At 41.3% G+C, this 26,943-nt stretch overlaps 1 protein-coding gene across 2 annotated transcripts in view; it reads right to left on the bottom strand.

Annotated features, from left to right (window-relative positions):
* Window positions 1-26,943, bottom strand: part of Zdhhc9 (zinc finger DHHC-type palmitoyltransferase 9) — a 52,388-nt gene that overhangs the window by 14,659 nt on the left and 10,786 nt on the right. For both annotated transcript variants that reach the window (XM_004653955.2, XM_045140859.1), the window contains exons 3-4: window positions 15,054-15,214; window positions 9,179-9,337 (exon numbers count right to left, since the gene is read on the bottom strand). In XM_004653955.2, the coding sequence (XP_004654012.1) occupies window positions 9,179-9,337; window positions 15,054-15,214 (320 nt within the window). The remainder of the gene's footprint in view (window positions 1-9,178; window positions 9,338-15,053; window positions 15,215-26,943) is intronic.

Raw genomic sequence — 26,943 nt, forward strand, 5'->3', positions numbered from 1 at the left:
CCTCCCAAGTGCTGGGATTAAAGGTGTGAGCCACCACGCCTGGCTCTACAGGCATGTTTTGAATCCTCTTTTTGTTTTAAATTCTTATGACCACTTTTATGGGGTAAATTATACACACCTGGCTTGTTCATATATCGAAACCCTAGCCTCCAACATGGCTATATTTAGAGATAGGGCCAGTAAAATTAATATTAAAGTTAAGTTAGGATAGTGCTCTAATTCAACAGGATTGGTATCCCACTAAGAACAGTATGAAATACCAAGAATGTGTGAGTACAGAAAAAAGCCACCATGCCTGGCTTTTTTAAAGTATGTTTTTAAACTTTATATATATATTTTTTTATTTGAGAGAGAGAAACAGGAGAGAGAGGGAGAGAAAGAATGGGTGTGCCAGAACCTCCAGCCACTGCAAATGAACTCCAGACTCATGCGCCCCCATTGCATCTGGCTTACATAGATCCTGGGGAATTGAACCGAGGTCCTTTGGCTTCGCAGGCAAATGCCTTAACTGCTAAGCCATTTCTCCAGACCATGCCTGACTTTTAATGGGTGCTGAGGACCCAAACTCAGATACTTATATGAACATGACAAACACTTTATCCACTGATTCATTTTCCCAGCCCTCAAAAAAGAAACTTCTTGCTGGGCGAGGTGGCTAATGCCTTAAATCCCAGCACTCGGGAGGCAGAGGTAGGAGGATCGCCATGAGTTTGAGGCCACCCTGAGACTCCATAGTGAATTCCAGGTCAGCCTGGGCTACAGGGAAACCCTATCTTGAAAAACCAAAATAAAAAAAAAAATTATCGGGCTGGAGAGATGGCTTAGCGGTTAAGCGCTTGCCTGTGAAGCCTAAGGACCCCGGTTCGAGGCTCGGTTCCCCAGGTCCCACATTAGCCAGATGCACAAGGGGGTGCATGCGTCTGGAGTTTGTTTGCAGAGGCTGGAAGCCCTGGCGTGCCCATTCTCTCTCTCCCTCTATCTGTCTTTCTCTCTGTGTCTGTCGCTCTCAAATAAATAAATAATTAATTAAAAAAAAATTATCAAGGATCCCCAGAACCCACATAAAGCAGACATGGTATCCAGAGTCTGTAATCCTAGCATGCCTACAGCAAGATGTAAAGAAGGCCTAAGCAGCAGGAAACAAAATAGACGATCAAGGCTAACACCTGAGGCTGTCCTCCGACCTCCACATACACACAGTAGCACATGTGTACCTGCACTCACATATACAAATAATACACAAAACACACACGTGCACACATACATACACACATACACACACAAATAAAATTAAATAAATAAAAAAAGTTTGAGGGCTGGAGAGATGGCTTAGCAGTTAGACACTTGCCTGTGAAGCCTAAGGACCCCAGTTCGAGGCTCGATTCCCCAGGACCCACGTTAGCCAGATGCACAAGGGGGTGCACGCATCTGGAGTTCGTTTGCAGTGGCTGGAAGCCCTGGCGCGCCCATTCTCTCTCTCTGTCTCTGCCTCTGTCTTTCTCTGTGTGTCTGCCACTCTTAAATATATGAATAAAAATGAATAAAAAAAGTATTTGAAAAAAAATTTTTTTGAGACAGGGTTTTTCCTATGTATCCTAGACTGGCAATGAACTCACAATCTTCCTTTCTCAGCCTTCCCAGTGCTGGGATTACAGAAGTATGTGACCACACCTGACTGAGTTTAATATTTTTTTATTATTTATTTATTTATTTGAGAGTGACAGACACAGAGAGAAAGACACATAGAGGGAGAGAGAGAGAATGGGCGCGCCAGGGCTTCCAGCCTCTGCAAGCGAACTCCAGATGCGTGCGCCCCCTTGTGCATCTGGCTAACGTGGGACCTGGGGAACCGAGCCTCGAACCGAGGTCCTTAGGCTTCACAGGCAAGCGCTTAACCGCTAAGCCATCTCTCCAGCCCAAGTTTAATAATTTTTAAAGTATTTTTTAAGGCAGAGACTCACTATCCCAGGCTAATCTAGAACTCACTCTGTAGCCCCACGCTGGCCTCAAACTCACAGTGATCCTCCTACCTCAGCTTCCCCAAGTATTGGAACTAGAGGCATGCACCACCATGCCTAGCTGAGCTTAACAATTTTGATTGCAGTATTATAATATTAAATAAAATGAAATAGTGAATACCTTCTAATGACAGGAGACCCTTTTTTAATTTTTTTTTTATATGAGAGACAGAAAGAATGGGCACGCCAAGGCCTTTGGCCACTGCAAAACAAACTCCAGATGCATGTGCCACCTTGTGCATCTGGCTTATGTGGGTCCTGGGGAGTTGAACCTGGGTTCTTTGGCTTCACAGGCAAATATCCTAATCACTAAGTCATCTCTCCATCCCAGGAGACTCTTAAATAAACTAGAATATAACTTTATAATAGGTTATATGGTCATTAAAATAATATGTTGACAATGTTTTAAATTTTTAAGTTTATTTGTGTATGTGTGTGCATGCACATACCCATGCACATTTGTTTTTTTTTTTTGTTGTTTTTGTTTTTGTTTTTCCAGGTAGGGTCTCACTCTGGTCCAGGCTGACCTGGAATTAACTCTGTAGTCTCAGGGTGGCCTTGAACTCAAGGCGATCCTCCTACCTCTGCCTCCCAAGTGCTGGGATTAAAGGCATGCGCCACCACGCCCGGCTTCCATGCACATTTGTACTCCAGAGTCTCTTGCTACTACAAACCCCATCTGGCTTTATGTGGGTGACTTGGGACTTGAATCAAGGTTGAAAGGCTTTGGAAACAAGTGCCTTTAATCACTGAGCTACCTCCCCAGCCCCTGAAAATTTTTTAAAGATACAGATAAAGCCGAGTATGGTGGCATACATCTTTAATCCCTGAGTTTAGAAGACAGAGGTAAGAGGATTGCCATAAATTCAGGGCCACCCTGAGACTGCAAAGTAGACTCCAGGTCAACCTGAGCTAGAGTAAGACTCTACCTCAAAAACCCACAAAAGTCAAAAATTTTTTTAAAAAAAGTAAAAATTAAGATACAGACAAAAAGGGAGCTGGGGAGATAGCTCAATGGGTAAAATACTTGTCTCATGAGTATGAAGACCCATTTTTTTTTTTTTTTTGGTATTTCGAGGGAGGGTCTCACTCTAGCCCAGGCTGACCTGGAATTCACTATGGAGTCTCAGGGTGGCCTCGAACTCATTGCGATACTCCTACCTCTGCCTCCCGAGTGCTGGGATTAAAGGCGTGCGCCACCACGCCCAGCTCAGGACCCATGTTTAATATCCAGAATCTTCGTAAAATGCTGTGCATGACTGTGTGGGTATACAATCACAGCACTAAGGAGGTAGAGAAAATAGGATCATCCCCTGGGACTATCCTGTCCAACTAGTCTAGCCTAACTGATGAGCTCCAGGTCAGTGAATCATCCTACCTCAAAAAGAGGTGGGTGGTGTGCCTGAAGAATGCCACCAAAGGTTGTCCTTTGGTATCCACACACATGCACACATGTGCATGCACACACACACACACACCACACATATACATACACCATATACACACAGATCCACAACTTGTAGGAAAAAGCTCAAGATAAAATTTTAAATGGAGGACTGGAGAGATGGCTTAGTGGTTAAGCGCTTGCCTGTGAAGCCTAAGGACCCCAGTTCAAGGCTCGATTCCCCAGGACCCACGTTACCCAGATGCACAAGGGGGCACACGCATCTGGAGTTCATTTGCAGTGGCTGGAAGCCCTGGCGCGCCCATTCTCTCTCTCTGCCTCTTTCTCTCTCTGTCTGTTGCTCTCAAATAAATAAAAATAAATAAACAAAAAATTAAAAAAAAAATTTAAATGGCAAAAGTAATATCAAAATGTCATCATCAGAAGCTGGAGAGATGGCTCAGTGGATGACAGCGACTGCTGTACAAGTATGAGGACCTTTTGGATACCCAGAAGCCACATAAAAAGCCAGACATTGCCAATGTCCTCCCCGGGCCTTAGCATGAGTCACACACATGCATACACTACACACATACACACCAAATAAACTGTTTAAATTCTTTAAAGAAAACTCATCATCTGTTGTAACCAGGATGAAAATCAGTTCTGAGGTTCCCCAAAGAACTAAAAATAGAACTACCATATGACTCAGCTATACCACTCCTGGGCATATACCCAAAGGAATCTAAGTCAGCATATCACAGAGAACCTCTCATATCACATTTACTGCTGCACTATCCACAACATCCAAATTATGGAAGCAGTCTAGATGTCTAGCAACAAATTAATACAATGGAATTTAATCAGCCATAAAGAAAAATGAAGCCATGGCATTTGCAGGAAAGTGGACAGAACTAGAGATCATTATGTTAAGCAAGATGAGCTAGACTCAGAAAGACACATTTTCTCCCATATGTAGAATATAGATTCAGATGGGAATGTAAAATTATGTAGCCACCATGGAGGACAAGTTGGTAGTTCCTCAGAAGCTTAACAGAGAAGTAAGAAGTATCATTCATATGAACGTATATATTGAAAACAGAAGAGGGACTATTTGGGAGAACAAAGGGCATTAGCAGGAGTGAGGATGATATGAAGGGTAAATATGAGTAAAGTGTAATATATACGTATGAAAATGTCATGATGAAACCCAGTATTTTTAGAGTAAAAATTAATCAAGGGCTAGAAATGTAACCTAGTGGGAGAGTGCTAAGCTACCGTCTACAAGGCCTTGAGTTCAACCCCAGGACTGTAAAAATTATTGATAAGTTTTTGATGAGTAAAAAACTAAAGACTCTTGTCATGTGTGCACATATTTGATAAAGGAAGGGGACAGTAAAATGAAGAGTGGGTTTAAGAATTTAAGTTTGTTTTTAAAAAATATTTTATTTATTTATTTGAGAGAGAGAAAGAGAAGCAAAGAGAGAGAGAAGGGAGAAAGAATGAGAAGGTGTGTCAGGCCCATAGCTACGGAAAATGAATTCCATACATATGTGCCACCTTTTGCATCTGCATTTACATGGGTGTTGGGGAATTGAACCTGGGTCCTCTGGCTTTACTGGCAAGCATCTTAACTGCTAAGCCACCTCTCCCAGCCCAAGATACTGTGTTTTATTTAAACTTTTTTAAATGTTTTATTTATTTATTTGAGAGAGCGAATGGGCACACCAAGGCCTCTAGCCACTGCAAACAAACTCCAAATGCTTGTGCCACCCTGCATATCTGGCTTATTGGGTACAGGGTAATTGAACCTGGGTCCTTTGGCTTTGCAAGCAAGCACCTTAACCACTAATCCATCTTCCCAACCTTTTTAAAAATATTTTATTTTATTTAAATTTTTGTACTCATTTTCTAACATAAGCATATGTTATTTTAATTATTTTTTTCATTTTATTTATTCATGTGAAACAGAGTGGTACAGGTGAAAGAGAGAATGGGCATGCCAGGGCTTCCAGCCACTGCGAACCAACTCCAGACACATGCACCACCTTGTGTATCTGGCTTTATGTGGGTGCTGGGGAATTGAACTAGGGTCTTTGGGCTTTGCAGGCAAGTGCCTTAACCACTTGGCAATCTTTCCAGCCCTTAATTATTTTTTTAAAAAAATGAAAAAGAAGGCTGGGAGATAGCTCAGTGGGTAAGAGTACTTTCTTCACAGGCATGAGGACCTGAATTCAATCCCCAGCACCCAAATAAAAAGCAAGAAATGGATATGCAAACCTGCAACCCCAGCAATGAGGGAGGCAGACACAAACAGAGATCCAGGTTCACTGATTGACTCTGTGTCAGACAAATATGGTGGAAGAATAACTAAGGAACCAACTGACAGATTCCTCTGGCCTCTGTATTCACGTACACAGGGTGCATGCAACTGCACGTACACACATGCATACATCACACGTACATACACCAATTTTTTTAAATAAATAAATAAATAAGAAGAAATCAGGGCTGGAAAGAAAGCTTAGTGGTTAAAGATGCTTGCTTGCAAAGCCTGACAGCCCTGGTTTGATTCCCTAGTATCCACATAAAGCCAGATGCACAGAGTTGTGCATATGCCTGGAGCTGTTTGCAATAGCAAGAGATCCGGGCTGGGGAAATGGCTTAGCGGTTAAGGCATTTGCCTGAGAAGCCTAAGGACCCTGGTTCAACTCCCCAGGACCCACGTAAACCAGATGCACAAGGGGGCGCATGCGTCTGGCGTTCGTTTGCAGTGGCTGGAGACCCTGGTGCACCCATTCTCTCTCTCTCTGTCTCTACCTGCCTTTTTCTGTATATCTCTCTCTCTCAAATAAATAAATGAAAATAAATATTTAAAAAAAAAAAAGAGATCCTGGCACACCTGTTCTCTCTTTCTCCCCACCCACAAATAAATAAATTAATTAATATTTTAATCCCATTTTAATATTTATTACTGATTATTAATAGGGATAAAAATATTTTATACTAATCTGACTTTGCTAATTTCTGAACTGCCCATATTTCTAGTTAGATATATATACTTTTAAAAATCAATTTGCGGGCTGGAGAGATGGCTTACCGGTTAAGTGTTTGCCTGTGAAGCCTAAGGACCCCGGTTGGAGGCTCGGTTCCCCAGGTCCCACGTTAGCCAGATGCACAAGGGGGCGCACGCGTCTGGAGTTCGTTTGCAGAGGCTGGAAGCCCTGGCGCGCCCATTCTCTCTCTCTCCCTCTATCTGTCTTTCTCTCTGTGTCTGTCGCTCTCAAATAAATAAATAAATAAATAAACAAATAAATAAAAATTTTAAAAAAATCAATTTGCAATTGGGCATGGTGGCACATGCCTTTATTTTAGTTGTTTTTTTTTTTTTTTTTGGTTTTGTCTTGTTTTGTTGTTTTTGTTTTTTTCATGTAGGGTCTCATAGCTCAGGCTGACCTGGAATTCACTGTGTAGTCTTTTAGTCTCAGGGTGGCCTCGAATTTACGGCAATCCTCCTACCTCTGCCTCCCGAGTGCTGGGATTAAAGGCGTGTGCCACCACGCCCGGCAGCACATGCCTTTAATCTAAGCTCAGGAGGCTAAGGTAGAAAGATCACTATGAATTCAAGGCCAGCCTGGGCTACATATAGAGTATGTTCTAAGTCAGCCTGAGCTACAGTGAAATCCTGCTTCAAAACACACACAATAAAATAAAAATCAATTTGCATGAGTTCTTTACACTTAAGAATATTAATAGGCCGGGCGTGGTGACGCACGCCTTTAATCCCAGCACTTGGGAGGCAGAGGTAGGAGGATCGCCATGAGTTCAAGGCCACCCTGAGACTACAGAGTTAATTCCAGGTCAGCCTGGACCAGAGTGAGACCTTGCCTCAAAAAAAAAAAAAAAAAAAAAGAATATTAATAGGAGGGCTGGAGAGAAAGCTTAGCAGTTAAGCTTTTGCTTGTGAAGCCTGAGGACCCCGGTTCGAGGCTTGATTCCCCAGGACCCATGTAAGCCAGATGCACAAGGGGGCGCATGCATCTGGAGTTCGTTTGCAGTGGCTGGAGGCCCTAGTGTACCCATTCTCTCTCTCTCTATCTATCTATCTGCCTCTTTCTCTCTGTGTCTGTCTCTCTCAAATAAATAAATAAAAATAAACAAAAACTATTATTAGGGCTGGAGAGATGGCTTAGCGGTTACGCGCTTGCCTGTGAAGCCTAAGGACCCCGGTTCGAGGCTCGGTTCCCCAGGTCCCACGTTAGCCAGATGCACAAGGGGGCGCACGCGTCTGGAGTTCGTTTGCAGAGGCTGGAAGCCCTGGCGCGCCCATTCTCTCTCTCTTCCTCTATCTGTCTTTCTCTCTGTGTCTGTCGCTCTCAAATAAATAAATTTTAAAAAAAAAACTATTATTAAAAAAGAATATTAATAGGAGAGGAAATTCTTTTTAAATGGTTGATTTATTTATGAGAGAGAGAGAACATGAATGTGCCAAGGCTAGGTGCATGCACCACTTTATGCATCTTTTACATGGGTACTGGGAAATCAAACTCAGGCTGGCAGGCTTTGCAAGCAAGCATCTTTAAACACTAAGGCATCTCTTCAGCCTGAAATTCTTTTAAAAAATATTTTGTTTATTTATTCATTTATTTGAAAAAGAGAAAACGTGACTTGGCATGCCAGGGCCTCTAGCCACTGCAAATGTACTCCACATGCATGTGCCACCTTGTGCATGTGGCTTTACATGGGCACTAGGGGATTGAACCTGGGCCCTTTGGCCTTGCATGCAAGCACCTTAACCACTGAGCAATCTCTCTAGCTCCTGAAATTATTAATGAAACCTTCACATCAGGCTTCTTTAAAATACCATTTCCTAATCTATTTAAAGTGAGTTTTTATTCATAAAATCTTACCTACATATATCAATTTTGGTCATATAGAACAAGATATATCTCCTCAACTTTAGTTTAAAGAATTAAATAGTAAGTGGAAAACAAGATCCTTGGGCATGGTACCTGGCATACAGAATGCTAGAATTATGGCCAATGATAATATCAGCAACATAACACATACACCTATTGAGAAGCACACTGGCTGCCAATGAATGACCTTTATCAGAGTTCACAATACAGTAGAAAGTGTATACAATGAAACTGCAAATGTGAAGACCCAATATAGACTGTACTCCTATGCAACCACACTTTTAGCAGCAACAAAGACAGAAGAAAACACGGGCATGGACATCAGACCTGTTTCAGCATCAACTCATGCCAATTATAGGAACTTACAAAGGTACTTCACTATTTTTTCATCTGTAAAATGGGGATAGACTTATTTGAGGAGCTGCTATGAACCTTAAATGAGAGAGGGGGAAAGCATTGAGCAGTGTCTAGAGTATGTACTAGGAATGTAATGAATGCTAACATAGTTCTTTTGGGGAACAAACTTTTGTCATAGGCCTTCTTCAATACTGCCCTCTAGTGGACTACGATATTCTCCCCCATGTAAGGTGGGCCCCTTACATGGAGGAAAAGTGAGATTTCTAAAACAGTTGTATTTGCACATTTACCAAAGAGGTTTTAGACTAGAATACATTTAAATTATGATTTGAGCTACACGGTACGGTTGTGTGCCACCGGATCTTCTTTCCTAACTAAATCTAACTTCATTCCCATCTGTTATCTCACCTCCATTGACTTTTCCCAAAATTGGTGACAACTCTGACCCCCTTATCCAACCCAGCCTTTCCATAAGTCAACATGCCCTTGGTTTTACTCACCCACACAGTTGTCACAGATGCTGCAATGGGAAGCCCGGGGTGGCCGGAAGATCTTGCATGTATAACAGTATTTCAGTTTCACAATCTGGTTGTTTATCTGGAAATTCTTGATACGAGGGGGTGGTCTCTGGCCCTGAGGTACTGCACCATTGGTAGCTTCTGCAAATCAGTAAAATTCATTTCTAGTCATATTTGAGCCCAAAGTCTCAGCAGCTCGCCAAAAGCAATGGGGGTCATGAAAGGTTCCTTTGGCCCACTCTTCTACAAGTGAAAACTTTCAGACAAAATTTTCAGCTTCATACAGCATCCCTCCAAATTCGATTAAATGTCATACAGTTCTTTTATGCACAAGTGAATTAAGTTGTTCATTTTTTAAAGCAGATAACAAAAAGAAATATTCAAAAAAGAACAATGCCACGCCAGGTGTGGTGGTGCACACCTTTAACCCTAGCACTCGGGAAGCAGAGGTAGGAGGATCGCCATGAGTTCAAGGACACCCTGAGACAACAGAGTTCAAAAGTATAAATCCCAAATTAGATGGCCCACAAGCTTCCATGATTCATCTGTCTTTGCCTCCCATCTCACCACAGGAAGGCTGGGATTAGACATACACTACTGCTTCCAGCTTTATGTGAGTTCTAGGGATCTGAACACAGATCCTCATTGTTACATGGAAAGCATTTTATCCACTGAGCCATCTCACTAGCCCCACAAAAAGTCTTTTTTAATAGTGAAAAGTACCAGACATGGTGGCACACACCTGTTATCCTAGCACTTTGGAGATAGAGGCAGGAAAATTACAAGATCAAAGCTAGCCCTGGCTACATAGTGAGTTAGAGGCTCTGCCTAGATGACATAAGAACTTATTCTCAAGAGATTTAAAAAAAAGCATGGGAGGTGGGAATATGCTCAAAATACATTATATGCTAATATAGAAATATCTTTATGACCATGTAAAATGAATATATGTCAATTAAAAATATTATCAAAAACTAATTTTTTAAGTGAAAAATTAAAAGTAACTTCAATATCACAATAGAAGACTGGTTAAATCAATTATGATGCATGCACAAAATGGAATATTACCAAGCCATTTAAAATAATATAAGCAGGGCTGGACAGATGGCTCAGCAGTTAAGGTGCTTGCCTGCAAAGCCAAAAGACCCAGGTTCGATTCCCCAGGACCCACATAAGCCAGATGCACAAGGCGGCACATTCATCTGGAGCTCGTTTGCAATGGCCGAAGGTCCTGGTGTGCCCATTCTCTATCTATCTATCTATCTATCTATCTATCTATCTATCTATCTATCTGCCTCTTTCTTGCTCTCTCTTTCTCCCTCTCTCAAATAAAATAAATAAAATTTTTTAAAACATAGTTCAAAAAATAAAAATAGTGTAGGCAAATGAATGATGACACAGGAAAATATAACAGATCACAAAGTGAAAATGTATGCTAAGAAGCTTAGAATTGGAATGATAACTACTAAAATAAGAACAATACAAGCTTGCAAAAATAGATAACATAAAATATAAGTAAGGAAAGATAAAATCACTAACAGTCTTTCACCTCAGAGATGGTCATACATTTAGTGTATTTTCTTCTAATATTCTCTTAACACATAAACATTTATTACTTTTGAGAATGTAAGACCACATAATTATAATGATTTTGAAACATTTTAGTTATTTATTTGAGAGAGAAAAAGAAACAGATAGAGAATGGATGCACTAGGGCCTTTAGCCACTGAAAATGAACTCCAGAAGCTTGTGTCACCTTGTGTAACTGGTTTTACGAGGGTCCTGAGGAATCAAACCTGGCTCCTTTGGCTTTGCAGGCAAGCACCTTAACCACTAAGCCATCTCCCCAACCCTTTTGAAAAAAATTTATTTTTTGTTTTAGAGAAAGAAGCATATATAGGGCTGGAGAGATGGCTTAGCGGTTAAGCGCTTGCCTGTGAAACCTAAAGACCCCGGTTCGAGGCTCGATTTCCCCAGGACCCACGTTAGCCAGATGCAGAAGGGGGCGCACATGTCTGGAGTTCATTTGCAGTGGCTGGAGGCCCTGGCGCGCCCATTCTCTCTCTCACTCTCTATCTGCCTCTTTCTCTGTCTGTCACTCTCAAATAAATAAATTAAAATTAAAAAAATAAAAAAGAAGCATATATAGAGAGATAATTATAATTGTGTTCTAGGTGTTATTTACTTAATATACTATGAACACTTACTCATGCTTGTTAATATTTTCTAAAACAGCATTATGAACAATGTTCTATGATAGGTATGTACTTTGGTTTATTTAAGCATTGCATATTATTAATCACTTAAAATGTCTCAGGATTTTACTATTTAAATGGCATTGTATGAAAAAAACTTAATTATCGACAAAACCTAAAATCCCCTTTAATCACTCAATCTGTCCCTTTTCCCTTCTCCAAGAATATATTCATGTGTTAAAATTAATTTCTGAACCAGAAAGAAAAGTATATTGAAGTCTAAGAAGTAATGTAAAAAGTTGCTAGCATTAAAATAGCTATATTCATATTAAAGAGAAAAAGAGGAAACAAAGGCTACACTAAAAACCCTTCTATAGTAATTTGTTTTAAATATCTGCTTGTTTCCTCTAGCTAAACAAACTCTTAGAGATGCTTTATTGCTAGGTCAAAGGGTAGGGCTCCTTAAAGCCTGTATGCTCAGTGCCAAATGGCTTCCCAGACAGATTGCATGAATTTGCATCCCTGCCCATCCACAGCATATGAAAGTTCCTGGCTCATTGCGCCCTCACCACACAGTCTATAATAATTCTAAAAACAGAGTATTTTTCAATTCACTTTGATTTTAAAAATATCTGCCATATGGAACATTTTTCCTTTTTTGTGGAGTGGGATAAGTGCTGTGAAATCAAACAATAACAGTGCTCCACAAATCTGAAGAAGATGGGGATAGCTATCCGTCAGAGGATGATAAAAGTACCAGCATGCCACCTTAATGGTTCTGTCCATCTGCTTTACATCAGACACAGAGTTCATGGTTCGCTCCCCCAGGAGATGCTATGGGGCAAAGGAATTACATGACTTCTTTATACCCATCCACCCATAGCATCTCCAATACAGGGCTGAATATAAACTGACAGAAACTTGCTGACATAAATATAATATTAACTCAAAAATATACTCTTCTACAGAGAGCACTGTGTTAAATGCAGAGGGCACACTATAACAGCTGGAGTCTGGCCCCTATGCTTAGTGATGGGGCAGAAAACAGTGAACCTTGTTGACAAGCTGCCAGGAGATGCCCAAGACAAGTAAGGTACTGCCTTGACACTCAGTCTCCAGGTGTGAATAGAAAACAAGTCTAAAAAAACAAGCCAGGACTGGAGAGATGGCTTGATGGTTAAGGCACTTGCCTGTGAAAGCTAAGGACCTAAATTCAATTCCCCCCAGATGCACAAGGTGGTTCATGAGTCTGGAGTTCATTTGGAGTGGCAGGAGACCCTGGTGTGCCAAATCTCTATATATATATAATAAATAAAAATAAAATATTTAAAAAAAGAACAAGCCAGATGGAGAAAACAATAGTACTCATGACTCTTCCCTCACTATCTTGCCCTCAAATATCCGAGGTTAAGTAAGTACCCAGCTCTCCTCTGGACTCTGCTGAGCCAACACACTGTGCTTCTGCCTTCTTTCACCTATTTTCACATTCACCCTACCCGAATATAGTTTTAGTTCACATGTGTGCAAACCGATTTCTCCTTGGATAAATTTTCCCCAAAAAAAGAAATATACTAACTAGGGAAAAACAGCTTGAAAGAAACTCAAGGGCTGGAGAGATGGCTTAACAGTTAAGGCACTTGCCTACAAAGTTTAAGAAGCCAGGTTCGATTCCCCAGTACCCAAGTAAGCCAGATACAGAAGGTGGTGAATATGTCTGGAGTTCATTTGCAATGGCTCGAGGCCCTCATGCATCCATTCATACTCTCACTCTCTTACTCTCAAATAAATAAATATTTTTTAATTTTTATTTATTTGAGAGAGAAAGAGAGAGATAGTAAGAGAAAGAATGGTGCCCCATTCTGTGTGAGAAGGAAAATACTTAGTATCAGAGGCCAGTAAGTTAAAAAGGAGATATAAAGGGAAGAGAAAGGAAGGGAGGAGGGTACTTAATAGGTTGGTATTGTATATATGTAACTACAATGATTGAGAGGGGGAGGTAATATGATGGAGAATGGAATTTCAAAGGGGAAAGTGTGGGAGGGAGGAAGGGTATTACCATGGGATATTTTGTATAATCATGGAAAATGTTAATAAAAATTGTGAAAAGAAGAAAAAAAAAAGAATGGTGCCCCAGGGCCTCCAGCTACTGCAAATGAACTCTAAATGCATGTGCCACCTTGGGCATCTGGCTTATGTGGATACTGAGGAATTGAACCTGGGCCCTTAGGCTTTACAGGCAAGCACCTTAATCTCTAAACCATCTCTCTAGTCCCAATATTTTTTTATTAAAAAAAAAAAGCACAAAAGCATAGAAGTCTTTAGAGTAGCCTCAAAAAATTAAAGGCTAGCAAGAGATAGGCATTTACCAACATAGCTACTCAGTCTTACAAGTTCTGGGTCACAGGGTGTGGGATATAGCCCAGTGGTAGAGTACTTACCTAGCATGACCAAGACCATGGATTCAATCCCCAGTACTCAGGGCTGGGGAACAAAGCAAGTACTGAGTCCCTTTTACTACTCTGATATGTACACTGACCCAAGCTACTCAGTTAACAGTCATCAGAACTGTTTTCAAAGCTACTGCTGCTGGTCTGGTGAGTTTCCACTTGCTCCTAGTACTTGCATCATGCACTTCTTTCCAACTGCGAAATCCCATAATATCCTCTCTCCAGCCCTGGAAGGATCTTCTTAGATTCATGAAGCCATCATGGCTCCTGGTGGTGTCATATTTCAGTCATTGCCTCAAAGATTTCTTACCCTGACCTGCAGACTACACAATCTCGAGCCTGCAATTGCTTCATTACCTTTGAATTCTGCGTAGTTCTTGGCACCATGGGTACCCCTTCTCACCTGGCATGATGCCTTTGGTCGAGGAATGCAGGAAATATTTCAGCCAGTCTATGAAACCCTGAAATTGTATCCAAACTTGTAGGCATGTGCATGTAAATAAGAACATTTTATGGGAGCCAGGCATGGTGGCACATGCCTTTAATTCCAGCACCCGGGAGGCAGAGGTAAGAGAATCACCATGAGTTCGAGGCCATACAGTGTGAATTCCAGGTCAGCCTGGGCTAGAGTGACATCCTACCTCAAAAAAATAAATAAATAAAAGAAGGCTGGAGAGATGGCTTAGCAGTTAAGGTGCCTGCCTACAAAGCCTAAGGATCCAGGTTCGATTCTCCAGGTCTCACATTAGCCAGATGCACATTGTGGCACATGCATCTGGAGTTCGCTTGCAGTGGCTAGAGGCCCTGGTGCACCCATATCTCTCTCTCTCTCCCTCTGTATCTAATAAATAAATTCATAAAATGATGAAAAAAATGTAAAAAGAATATTTTATGGGGAGAAAGTTTATAGCTTTCATCAACAAAGCAAATATGCCTCTCCTCCAAAAGTGAGAAGCCATCCTCTTGGAGAACAATTCACCCAGACCTTGATAACAAATCCAACCAACATGGGGGGCAGGCGGAAAACCAACGCATGTGGCTTTATAAGCTTGCTCTACTTGCCTTACTAAATTCAGAATGGTCACGCAGGATCTTAGAGAGAAAAAGGCTAGGAGAGTAGGCTGTGAATTTACAAATTCTATGATGATGACTCTCCTCACTACTGAACAGGGCCACCCACTGCACAGCAGTTTTCCAGCTGGTTAGGAGACTTACCTATCTCCATTTCTATGAAAGCTGCTTCGTCTGGTAGGGCCCGAGGAATCACGCCAGGGTCGCTGAAACTGGTTCTCAACAGAGTGGCCATGGAGAAAAGAAAGAGCATGGCAGCAAACACAGGAATAGCAGGAGACAGCTGAACCGCCAGGTAGCGACACCTGAAGAAAGCAAGTAATTCAACATTGCTGTATACTCTACCCATCTCCGGTTGTTAGAAGTACATCAGTCTGGTCTCCACAACAAAATCAACAGCGCCTCAAGGGCAAAGACTGTGCTATTTACTTCCTTGGAATCCTCCAAACACTTAAGATGTGGTTCTGCACACGGTATTACCTCAACACATTCTTAGTTGACTGATGTCACCTAGGACATACAAAAATATTCTCAAGGGAACTCCCTTGATACTCCCAAGATAAGGCATAGCTCCTGTCAGCCCTCTAGGAACATCTTGTCTACCAGAAAAGGTTCACATTGCTACGAACAGGGAAGCAAAGGAGCCTGGATTTCCAAGTTCCACAGGATGCTGTCACTCTGGGAACTTCTGGGGCTTTTCATAACCTCTAGTCTGGCTTTAGGACGGAGCTTGATGAGGAGGGAAAACATAGGCTCCATCAGGAAGCTGGCCCAGCAGTGTCACACAGATGAGATCTCATCATGTTTCAAGACCAGTGAAAAGCTTCAGGGCTGCTGACTCTACAACACCCACTCCTTTGCTCTCCTCCGTTAACTCAGCTAGTGGATGACGAATGACCACCAGTGAAGAAATAAGAAAATGGTAGCTCCCTAGCACTCCTTCCCAATACCATGTTTACTTCCCTCTCCATAATGCACTCTTTCCTCTCTGGATAGCCCAAATGTACACTCATCCTTCAAGTCCTAGAGATACCATTGTCATCACAGTTTATAGAGTGCTTAATCACATACCAGGCACTGCAATAACCTCTGTAAATGCTTTATCATGTGCAATTCCTACACCAAAGCTACAAGGTGGAGTCTCATACCTATTTGGTGGAGGAAGAGCCTAGAACTTAGAGAGCTTACCCTCTTCAAAACTCCTATGCTAACAGGCACTTTTTTTGTAATTTTTAATTATATATATATATGTACAGAGAGAGAGAGAGAGAGAGAGAGAGAGAGAATTGACATGACAGGGCCTCCAGCCACCACAACTGAACTCCACATGCATACATCACCTTGTGCACATGTGTGACTTGGCGCACCTCCATCACCTTGCGTGTCTGGCTTACATAGGACCTGGAGAGTCAAACCTGGGTCCTTAGGCTTCGCAGGCAAGTGCCTTAACCACTAAGCCATCTCTCCAGTCCCTAAGTGGCACTCTTGCTTCTCTCCTTCCTGTAGCCTCAGCACCAGAGAGAGCCCTGCATTACTTCCTAGCCATTCCTCAGTATGCCAATCACATTTTTCCCAACAGGCCTTCACTGGCCAGCAATCCTTGGGTTTAATTTCTTGTTCTACCAACTCCTTGGAAGTCTCCTTATTTGTAAAATGAGGACAGTAACAGTAACTTCATGGAGTCACTGTGTGGATCAAATACACTAATATAAATAAAATGCAGTGCTCAGAACTGCATTTGACTCAAAATAAATAAATAAATGTCATCAATTAACATTCTCATCATGATTCCATTTTGCTTGACCTTCATACAAGGAAGGGAACATAGAAGCTACCAATAAATACTTGTTCATCTGAACTGAATATCAAATCAAATAAATGGGAATATGTGATGAGAATTATCACTGACCTATTTTTGTCATCCTCCTCCTCCTGAGGCACATTTCTCTTTGAAAACAAAACAGAGAGCCTCGTTGGAGGGAGAGTATAAGTGGATAAGCAAAGGGCAGAAGGAGAGTAGAGAAAGTAAGCTGAGGAAAAGGCTTACCTCATCAGCATGGGGAGTATGCAAGGTGCAGTCTATTGAGGGCAAATGTTTAACCCCGGGTTGTGTATTTGCTGAAGTTTCACAACAACCCCCAGGGAATCCTCCCTGCCTTCCTACCACACACACACACACACACACACACACACACACACACACACACCTGCATGGGGCGATGGAAACCAGTCTATAATGAAATCACACATATTGAACATGCAAGATGACTTTAGTGGCTTTGCGTTGTCTGGTTTGTTTCTTAATACAATCCTTGGTCTTAGCTTGCTTTTCAAAAATTTCCTTCAATCTCCTAAAAGCCAAGAATGGGAGTGGGGACCAAGAGCTGATGAAGCTGGCAGCTGAGTTCGAGGTTTAATTAAAGTTCATGTGCATCACTAGTTTGTGGATTATCCTCGTTTCCATTCCTCCCCTTCACGTAACACATAATTAAAGTGAATTCAGAAATAAAAATCTTCGCCACCTGCCAGGGACCCAAAGGACACAAGAGAAGCATGAAGCCATGTTTCATGAACAAGCCAAATGCAATCGCCACACTACCAGCACACAGCCATCTTCTAGTCCTTGCTTATTGTAAGGTCACGCTTGAAACAAAGAATCAATGTCTCCAGGACTCTAACTACCCCAATGTACACTCTCCAATCAAAAGCCTTTAAGAATCAGAGCTGATTAGCCATCAAAAGAGGTTTATTTCATTTTATTTGAAGGAAAAAAGATACAGCAAGTAGAACCACCACCAAAGAAAACTTCAAAATTAATCCTGCTCCTCACATAATAGAACGACCAAAGCTTAACTAAGTCCAATTCCAACACCTGCTATAGACCAGACAAAGGGCAACTTAGATTTGAATTATGCTACACCATCAAGGATAAAGGTCTCTGTAGTCTCCACACAGACCATCTTCTGCACCTGCTATAACAATCCACTCTATGTCAACAAGCACACAACAGTCTCATTGTATTGTTCTCCGCTAGAGATGAGGCTACTGGCAGCCAGTTGTCTCTAGCGGGTGGGTGTGGTTGGAAAGGCAAATGTAGGACCAACAGGCCTTTCTACTTGGAATAAGAGGAAACTTCAAGGGCCAGAAGCTAAAACCAATATCAACAACCCATAGTGTCTGTCTCCTAAAGTTATGTTTAAGAAAATAACAGCCCCTTAAGCCAGCACAGTGATGAATGCTTATAGTCTCAGCTACTTGGGAGGGTGAGGCAAGAGGATCACTTCCACTCACAAGTTCAAGACCAGCCTAAGCAGCATAAATAATCCCCATCTCAAGGGGAGGGGATATGATGGAGAATGGAGTTTCAAAGGGGAAAGTGGGGGGAGGAAGGGCATTACCATGGGATATTGTTTATAATCATGGAAGTTGTTAATAATTTTTTTTTAAATCCCCATCTCAGAAAAATAGTCTTCTAATGTGGGGGGGGATATATTGGTCAAAGGATGCATAATTTCAGGAGGAATAACAAATTCAAGAGATTTGTCAGGCATGGTGGCACACACTTTTAATCCCAGCATTTGGGAGGCAGAGGTACGAGGATCATCATGAGTTGGAAGCCACCCTGAAACTACATAGTGAATTCCAGGTCAGCATGGGCTAGAATGAAACCCTATCTTGGAAAAAAGAGAGAGAGAGAGATTCACTGCACATTAGTGAACTATAGTTAGTAATAATTTACTAGATACTTCAAAACTATCAAAAGTAGATTTTAAATTCTTAAGTTCTCACCACAAAAACTTAAATATATGAAGTAATGTATATGGACTAGGGAGATTGCTTGCAGCAAGAGACCCTATCAAACCCCTATTCTCTCTTTCTTGCAAATAAATAAGTAAGTAATATTTTTTAAAAATAGTACATATGTTAAATAGCTTCATTCAGCCATTCCACAACATATACATACAGAAAAATATCATGCCAACCACCTCAAATGTAATTTGTATTTTTTTTGGGGGGGTTCCAAGGTAGGGTCTCGCTCTAGCCCAGGCTGACTTGGAATTCACCATGTAGTCTCAGGGTGGCCTCGAACTCATGGCAATCCACCTACCTCTGTCTCCCAAGTGTGGGAATTAAAGGCATGTACCACCATTCCTGGCTGTATTTTCTACTTTAAAAAATTTAACCTTAGTTTGGTTCCATAATTTCAGTAAGTTGTAGGTCTGTCTTGGACAGGAATAGGCTATATTATGATGTGGTGGTGATTCCCAAAAGTCAAAATAACCTCAAATGTCACTAATTTGTCTTGGGAAAAGACGAAATCTGTCATCCATGAACATAAGCTAATTGTTTTTGAAGCTTCCTAGTACTTTCCATCTATATCATTTCTTGGAATAATGATATCAACACACTCCCGAAAACAGAAGCCTCTTTTGTCTTTGAAGTACCAGGAGGCCTTCCTCCCTCCAGGGAGTTAGAAGTTCCCACTTTCCCTTTACAAATAAACAAGCCTTCATCCCTGCTACCTGAAGGGACATCATCATTGTGAACTGCTCTTTACCAACCTCTTGACTGGCCTCAGGCTGATCTAGAGTACTGGATTCCCAAATGTTCCCATGGGCCACGTGGTGGTACTGACCAGCAGTATCCAGCAGTGCCAGGCTAGGCTGGTACGTCATGTCCCATCCCCCACTCCTAGCATGCTAGTTCATTGGAGGAATGATGGTAATGACACAGACTTCAATACACACACACACACACACACACACACACTCCTCAAAAGTGCTGATGAGAGAACAAAGAGATTCCATGTCAGAGGTAAGCCTCACAGACTGGAACCTTGGTGTTCTATGTAATATTCTGTTTTTACATCCCCAGTAGCTTTCTTTCTACAAATTAAGGTTTGGTTTATTTTTGTGTTGGTACAACAAATCAGCCAACAAGTATTTATGGGACTAGCAAATGAACAAGAGAAAAGCTAGTTGTTTTGTTTGAGGAAAGCATAACTAACATATGAAATAGCTAAAGCATAAGATGAAAAACATAATCAAGTGTTACAATAGTGATTTGGACTCTCAGCACGGAAAGTGGTCAGAAAAGAGTTTTCTTGGAGAGCTCCGGGCTGTTGAAACTGCTCCAGTAGCAGCTATTAAGATGGCTTTAAGAAAGAGCTGTGCTTGAAACAGCAAGAAGGTCCCAACGACTAGAACCCTATGATGCATTTTGGTCCAACATGATAGGAATAGCACTTTGCTTTAGCCCTCCCCCATTGGGATGTTTTTTTTTTTTGTTTTTGTTTTTGTTTTTTTCTTGTTGTTAGCATCTGTAGACAGAGTGTTTGTTTCCACAAAATTCATGTTGAAATCTTAACCCTCTATGTGGTGTTATCTGGTAGAGGGGCAAGGCCTTTGCCACATGATGTCACCTAAGGCTCCACCCTCATGAAAGAGTGACTCATTACAAAAGAAATTCCAGAGAACCCACATGCTCTTCTGTAATGTGAGGACACAGCCACCTCTAAGCTATGAAGCAGGTCCTCACCAGACCCTGGTCTGGCAGCACTCTGCCCTAAGACTTTACAGCTTCGAAAACAGGGAGACATAAATTTCTGTTGTTGGCGCTGAGAGGATGACTCAGTGATTAAAGGTGCTTGTTTGTAAAGCTCAACAGGCTGGGTTCAATTCTCCAGTACCCATGTAAAGCCAGATGCACAAAGTGGTGCATGTGTCTGGAGTTCGTCTGCAGTGGCAAGAGGCCCTGGCTCACCCGGTCCCTTTCTCTACTCTTACTCTCTCTCTCTCTCTCTCTCTCTCTCTCTCTCTCTCTCTCTCTCTCTCCACCCCCCCTCTCTCCCCTTGCAAAAAAATATTTTTAAAAAATAAAAATAAATTTCTGTTGCTTCCAAACTTCCCAGTCCACAGTAGTTTGTGACAGCAGCCCCCCAAAGACCAAGACTTTCCCTCTAGAGCACAATAAACCAGTAAAACCACCCATGAGACAGTTGCTAGATTGCTCTGAGGAAAGTCAGAGTCTGCTAAAAGGAGGAATGTTTCCTTTAACACTATAAGCAAAACTGAAAATTAGCCTCCAGCCTTTCTGCTACATGAAGGTCAGAGGAAAATGCATAACCCTCTTTTGCTTCAGTAAAAATGGAGAAAATTAACCAAACAGGCATGTTCACTTCTGAGGTCTTTCCAGAAGAGATTCAAATTTGTAGTCAGGCAAATCTACACAGTGACTGCCAAATGTTAGTTAAAATAACAAGTTTCAATTATAGTATACCACAGTTTAAGAACCTAGAGCAATTCTCTGCTGCCAACTATATTAAGCCCTGAACTCTACAGGCCAGTATTCTAAGGCCTTCCATTAACTAGCCTTATCTAACCATCATCACAAGGCTCCTGACTTCTCATTGCTCCATTCCAGAAATATCTAACTAATTACTCTGAATTAACTAGCTTCCTGCTATTGCAAGAGATATAAGGTGCCTTCTTTATTCTTAAACACAATGCTAGCTTTGGTATCTCTAAGGAGGAAGACTTAAGAGGTTTCTTCTCTCCCTCAATATCTCAACTCATGTCAGCATGCTGGGGGAAATCTCTGTTCTTTGTGCTAACTTTCCCCAAAATAGAGGATAACATATCTAGTACTCGTGGTCATCCAGCATGATGAATCATGCCCATAATCCCAGCACTCAGGACCTGAGATAGGAGGATCATGTATTTAAGGTCAGCCTAAGAGAGTTCCAGGTCAGGCTGGTCTATATAACAAGAACATGTCTGAAACAAACACACAAAAAAACTCATTCTTGGGCTGCAAAGATGGCTTAGCAGTTAAGGTGCTTGCATACAAAGCTAAAGGATGCCAGTTCAATTCCCTAGAACCCACATAAAGCCATATGCACAAGGTGGTACATGTGTCTGGCATTCATCTGCTGTGGCTAGAGGCTCTGGTACACCCACTCTCTCTCTCTGTCTGCCTCTCTCTCTCTCTCTCTCTCTCTCTCTCTCTCACACACACACACACACACACACACACACACATACACACACACACACACACAAATAAATAAACAAAATACTTTTTAAAAACTCATTCTTGCTGGGCATGGTAGCACATGTCTTTAATCTCAGTGTTTGGGAGGCAGAAGTAGGAGGATCATCGTGAGTTCAAGGCCACCCTGAGACTACATAGTGAATTCCAGGTCAGCCTGAGCTAGCGTGAGACCCTACCTCATAAAACGAAACAAATAAAAAAAAATTCATTTTTGGGATGGAGGGATGGCTTAGTGGCTAAAGTGCTTGCCTGCAAAGCCAAAGGACCCAGGTTCTATTCCCCAGGATCCATGTAAGCCAGATGCACAAGATGGTGCATGTGTCTGGAGTTCGTTTGCAGCAGCTGGAGGCCCTGGTGTACCCATTTTTTCTCTCTCTCTTTCTTTTCTTTCTTTCTCTGCCTCCTTCTTTCTGTCAAATAAATAAATAATATTTTTAAAAAGGAGAGTTAGAGGGATGGCTTTGCAGGTTTGATTCCCCAGGACCCAAGTAAGCCAGATACACAAGGTGGCACATGCATCTAGAGTTTGTTTGCAGCTGCTGGAGGCCCTGGCACACCCACTCCCTTTCTCTTTCTCACTCTTTCTGCCTTTTTCTGTCAAATAAATAAATATGAACTATTTAAAAAAATAAAAGGACATTTGGTTAAGATGGAGAGGTGGGAAACATGTCAAAGCAGCCTAGGGGAGTAAAAGAAAAAAAAACAGAAAAATACAATCTTCTACTAAAAAGTGAAGGTGTATAAGAAATTATCAACCACAGTAGAGAAGTAACAGAGATCCAGAGCTTCTAGAGACTGCAGAAGCAGCTCCACCAGCATCAGCACCAAGTCAGTGAGGCCACAGCTACTTGGCTCCGCCTGAGCCACAGGAAAAAGTCAGGTGGGAGGATTTTCCACTCATACCAGCCTCCTCACAAACTCAAGAAACATGAAGGGGAGGATGGCAGGGACCAGCAGAGTGGCTCATGAGAAAGAGGATTGTGAAGACAAGCAGGAGAACTTTAGCCACCATCCACAGTCTCCCCTTTCCCAACCGCCAACACAAGTGCCAGCAAGCATACCAGAGACCTGGGGAAGGGAACTCACATACACAGCACCTGGCACAGACTATCAGAGCAGTGACCCACCAACCCAGCCAGACTACCTGAGCCCACAGCATCGCAAAGATGGACCCAAGCAGACATGCAGCATAATTGAGACAAAAGCCATGCCAAAAGATAACTGGGCTTACACAAGCTCAGTACCCGCCAAAAAAAGTCTGATATATAGGCTTGCATCAGAAATACTAATTGCACCTTCTATGTCAGGGTAAATTATGTGTTAAATCTGATGGATGGTTGATTTGCCATTCTTTAATAAGCTATGTTTTGGGCTTGTCCTTTGTTGCTTCCTGATTTATAGTGCTTTTGTCTCCTCTTCTGTCATTCATTGGAGAAGGGTCTTACTCAGTCACAAGCTTACCTTGGAACCTTATACAGAACAGAAATTTCAGCCTCTCAGTTGACAGGATGAAGGGTGTGGGGCAACACACATCCTTAGGGACTGTGACTTTGTTAGAGGATCTGTTTGTCATAATACCTACCCTTGCATAAATACTCTGTCGGTCTTCATTAAATGTGTATATTGTTCAGTTAAATTTTAGAATTGGCCTATATTTTTTCTACCCAGCCTACTAGAATACTCTCATAGCAGGCAAAGCATACACCTAGGGTCACTTTTATGGTTACTCTGAGAATCTTAAGAGCAACACCTAGCACCTTAAGCTCCTACCCTGAAGATATATGACGTCAGGTTAAGTGATACATCTAATAATACTGCAGATAATCAGAAAAACCAAGAATTGGGCTAGAGAGATAGCTTAGCAATTAAGCACTTGCCTGTGAAACCTAAGTATCCCAGTTCAAGACTCGATTCCCCAGGACCCACGTTAGCCAGATGCCCAAGGGGGCATACGTGTCTGGAATTCATTTGCAGTGGCTGGAGGCCCTGGTGCGCCCATTCTCTCTCCCTGCCCCCTGCCTGTTTCTGTCTGTCACTCTCAAATAAATAAATAAAGATATTAAAAAAAGAAAACCCAAGCATTAAATTCATCCAATATGCAAAAAATCTCTATATTATAATACAAGAAACACAAAAAACCAAGACAATATAAACCCACCAAAAATTATAAATCCATCAGAAATGAATCCAGTGACACTGATTTAGAGGAAATGCCTGAAAAAGATTTCAAAAGAATGATTATAAATATGTTCAAAGAAATCAAAGGAATCAAAGAAGATACAGGAAACTAAGTTAATGAAATAAGAAAATCAATACAAGACATGAATAAGGAAATAGAAATAATAAAGAAAAACCAAACAGAAATACTAGCAATGAAAAACACAGTAAGTCAAATTTAAAAAAAAAAAAAAAACTTTGTAGAAAATCTCACCAGGATAATGGATGAAGGAGCTAACAAAATATCTAAACTAGAAGACCAGGTGGCAGATCTAATAGAGCCCAGCAAAGAGAAAGACAAACTAATAGGAAGGTATGAATGGGAATTTCAAGATATTTGGGACACTATGGAAAGATCAAACATAAGAATACAGGTTATAGTAGGAGGAGAAGAATTTCACTTCAAAGGCATAGTAGGCATTCTCAACAAAACTATAGGAAAAAACTTCCCCAAGTTGGGAAAGCAATGCCAATGCTGATACAGGAAGCCTAATACAAGACACTATCTTAGGGTAAAAGGTTGTAAAACAGTGTTTCAGGGCTGGAGAGATGGCTTAGCGGTTAAGCGCTTGGCTGTGAAGCCTAAGGACCCCGGTTCGAGGCGCGGTTCCCCAGGTCCCACGTTAGCCAGATGCACAAGGGGGCGCACGCGTCTGGAGTTCGTTTGCAGAGGCTGGAAGCCCTGGCGCGCCCATTCTCTCTCTCTTTCTTTCTCTCTCTCTCTCTTTCTCTCTCTGTCTCTGTCTCTTTCTGTGTGTCTGTGACTCTCAAATAAATGAATAATAATAAACTAAAAAAAAAAAAAAAGGCATGTGCCACCATGCCTGGCAAAACTAAAACAGTGTTTCAAGCAAATGGTCCTAGAAAACAAGAAGGGGTCACTATCCTAATATCTGACAGGGTATACTTCAGACTAACATTAGTTAAGAAAGATATGGAAGGTCACTTTATATTGATTAAAGGAACACTCCAACAGGAGGGCCTTACAATCCTAATATATATGAACCTAACATGGGGGCTCCCAATTTCATCAAACAAAAGCTATTAGAACCAAGGTCACAGATAACACCAAACACAGTTGTAGTGGGTGACTTCAACACCCCACTCTCATCAATTGACAAGTCATCCTGGCAAAAAATAAACAGAGATGCATCTGGATTAAATGAAGTCATAGCACAAATTGACATGACAGATATATACAGGACATTTCATGAAAATGCTGCAGAACACACATTCTTTTCAGCAGCACATGGAACATTCTCGAAAATAGACTATATATTAGGACACAAAGCAAATCTTAACAAATACAGGAAAATTGAAATAATTCCTTGTACTCTATCTGATCACAATGGGATCAAACTATAAATCAATAGCAAGAAAAGCTGTAGCACATACACAAAATCATGGAAACTAAACACCACTACGAAATGATGAATTAGTCAATGAAGAAATTAAGAAGGAAATCAAAAAATTCATAGAATCATGGGCTGGAGAGATGGCTTAACAGTTAAGCGCTTGCCTGTGAAGCCTGAGGACCCTGGTTCAAGGTTCAACTCCCCAGGACCCACATTAGCCAGATGCACAAGGGGGCGCATGCGTCTGGAGTTTGTTTGCAGTGGCTGGAGGCCCTGGCGTGCCATTCTCTCTCTCTCTGTCTCCCCCTTTCTCTCTGTATGTCGCTCTCAAATAAATAAATAAAAATAATTTTAAAAAATTCATAGAGTCATATGATAATGAGAACACAACATACACAATTTAGGACACAATGAAGGCAGTCGTAAGAGGGAAATTTATTGCTTTAAGCACCTATGTTAAAAAATTAGGAAGGTTGCAAGTAAACAATTTAATGCTTTACCTTAAGAGTTTGGGGGAAAAAAAGAATAAGGCAAACCAAAAATCATTAAAAGCCAAGCATGGTGGTGCACGCCTTTAATCCAAGCACTTGTAAGGCAGAGGTAGGAGGATCGCCAAGAGCTCAAGGCCACCCTGATGCTACATAGTTAATTCCAGGACAGCATGGATCAGAGTGAGACCCTATCTCGAAAAACAAAACAACAACAAAAAAATCATTAGATGGGAAGAAGTAATAAAGATGAGGGCAGAAATTAATGAAATAGAAACCAAAAAACAATCCAATGAAACAGAGAGTTGGTTCTTTGAAAGAATAAACAAGATTGATAAACCCTTAGCAAATCTGACCAAAAGAAAGAGAGAAGTGATACAAATTAATAAAATGAGAAATGAAAAAAGGCACCATCACAACAGATGCCAGAGAAATTCAGAAAATCATAGGAACATACTATAAGAACATCTAATCTGCTAAATTTGAAAATCTGAAAGAAATGGATGATTCCTTGATTTGTATAACCTACCTAAATTAAATCAATGTGAGATTAACCACTTAAATAGACTTATAACAAGTATGGAGATCCAAGCAGTTATAAAAATCTCCCAACTATGCCAGGCATGGTGGTGCACTCCTTTAATCCTAGCACTTGGGAGGCAGAGGTAGGAGGATCACCATGGGTTCGAGGCCACCCTGAGACTACATAGTGAATTCCAGGTCAGCCTGGACTAGAGTGAAATCCTACCTAGAAAAACAAACAAAAATCTCCCAACTAAAAAAATTCCAGTCCCGGGTGGATTCACTGGTGAATTTTACCAGACTTTCATGGAAGAACTAACACCAATGCATCTCAAACATTTACATAAAATAGAAAAGGAAGGAATACTGCCAAACTCCTTCTATAAAGCCAGCATCACC

The sequence above is a fragment of the Jaculus jaculus genome, chromosome X (assembly GCF_020740685.1).
Source record: "Jaculus jaculus isolate mJacJac1 chromosome X, mJacJac1.mat.Y.cur, whole genome shotgun sequence".
In the NCBI taxonomy this organism is placed as follows: Eukaryota; Metazoa; Chordata; class Mammalia; order Rodentia; family Dipodidae; genus Jaculus; species Jaculus jaculus.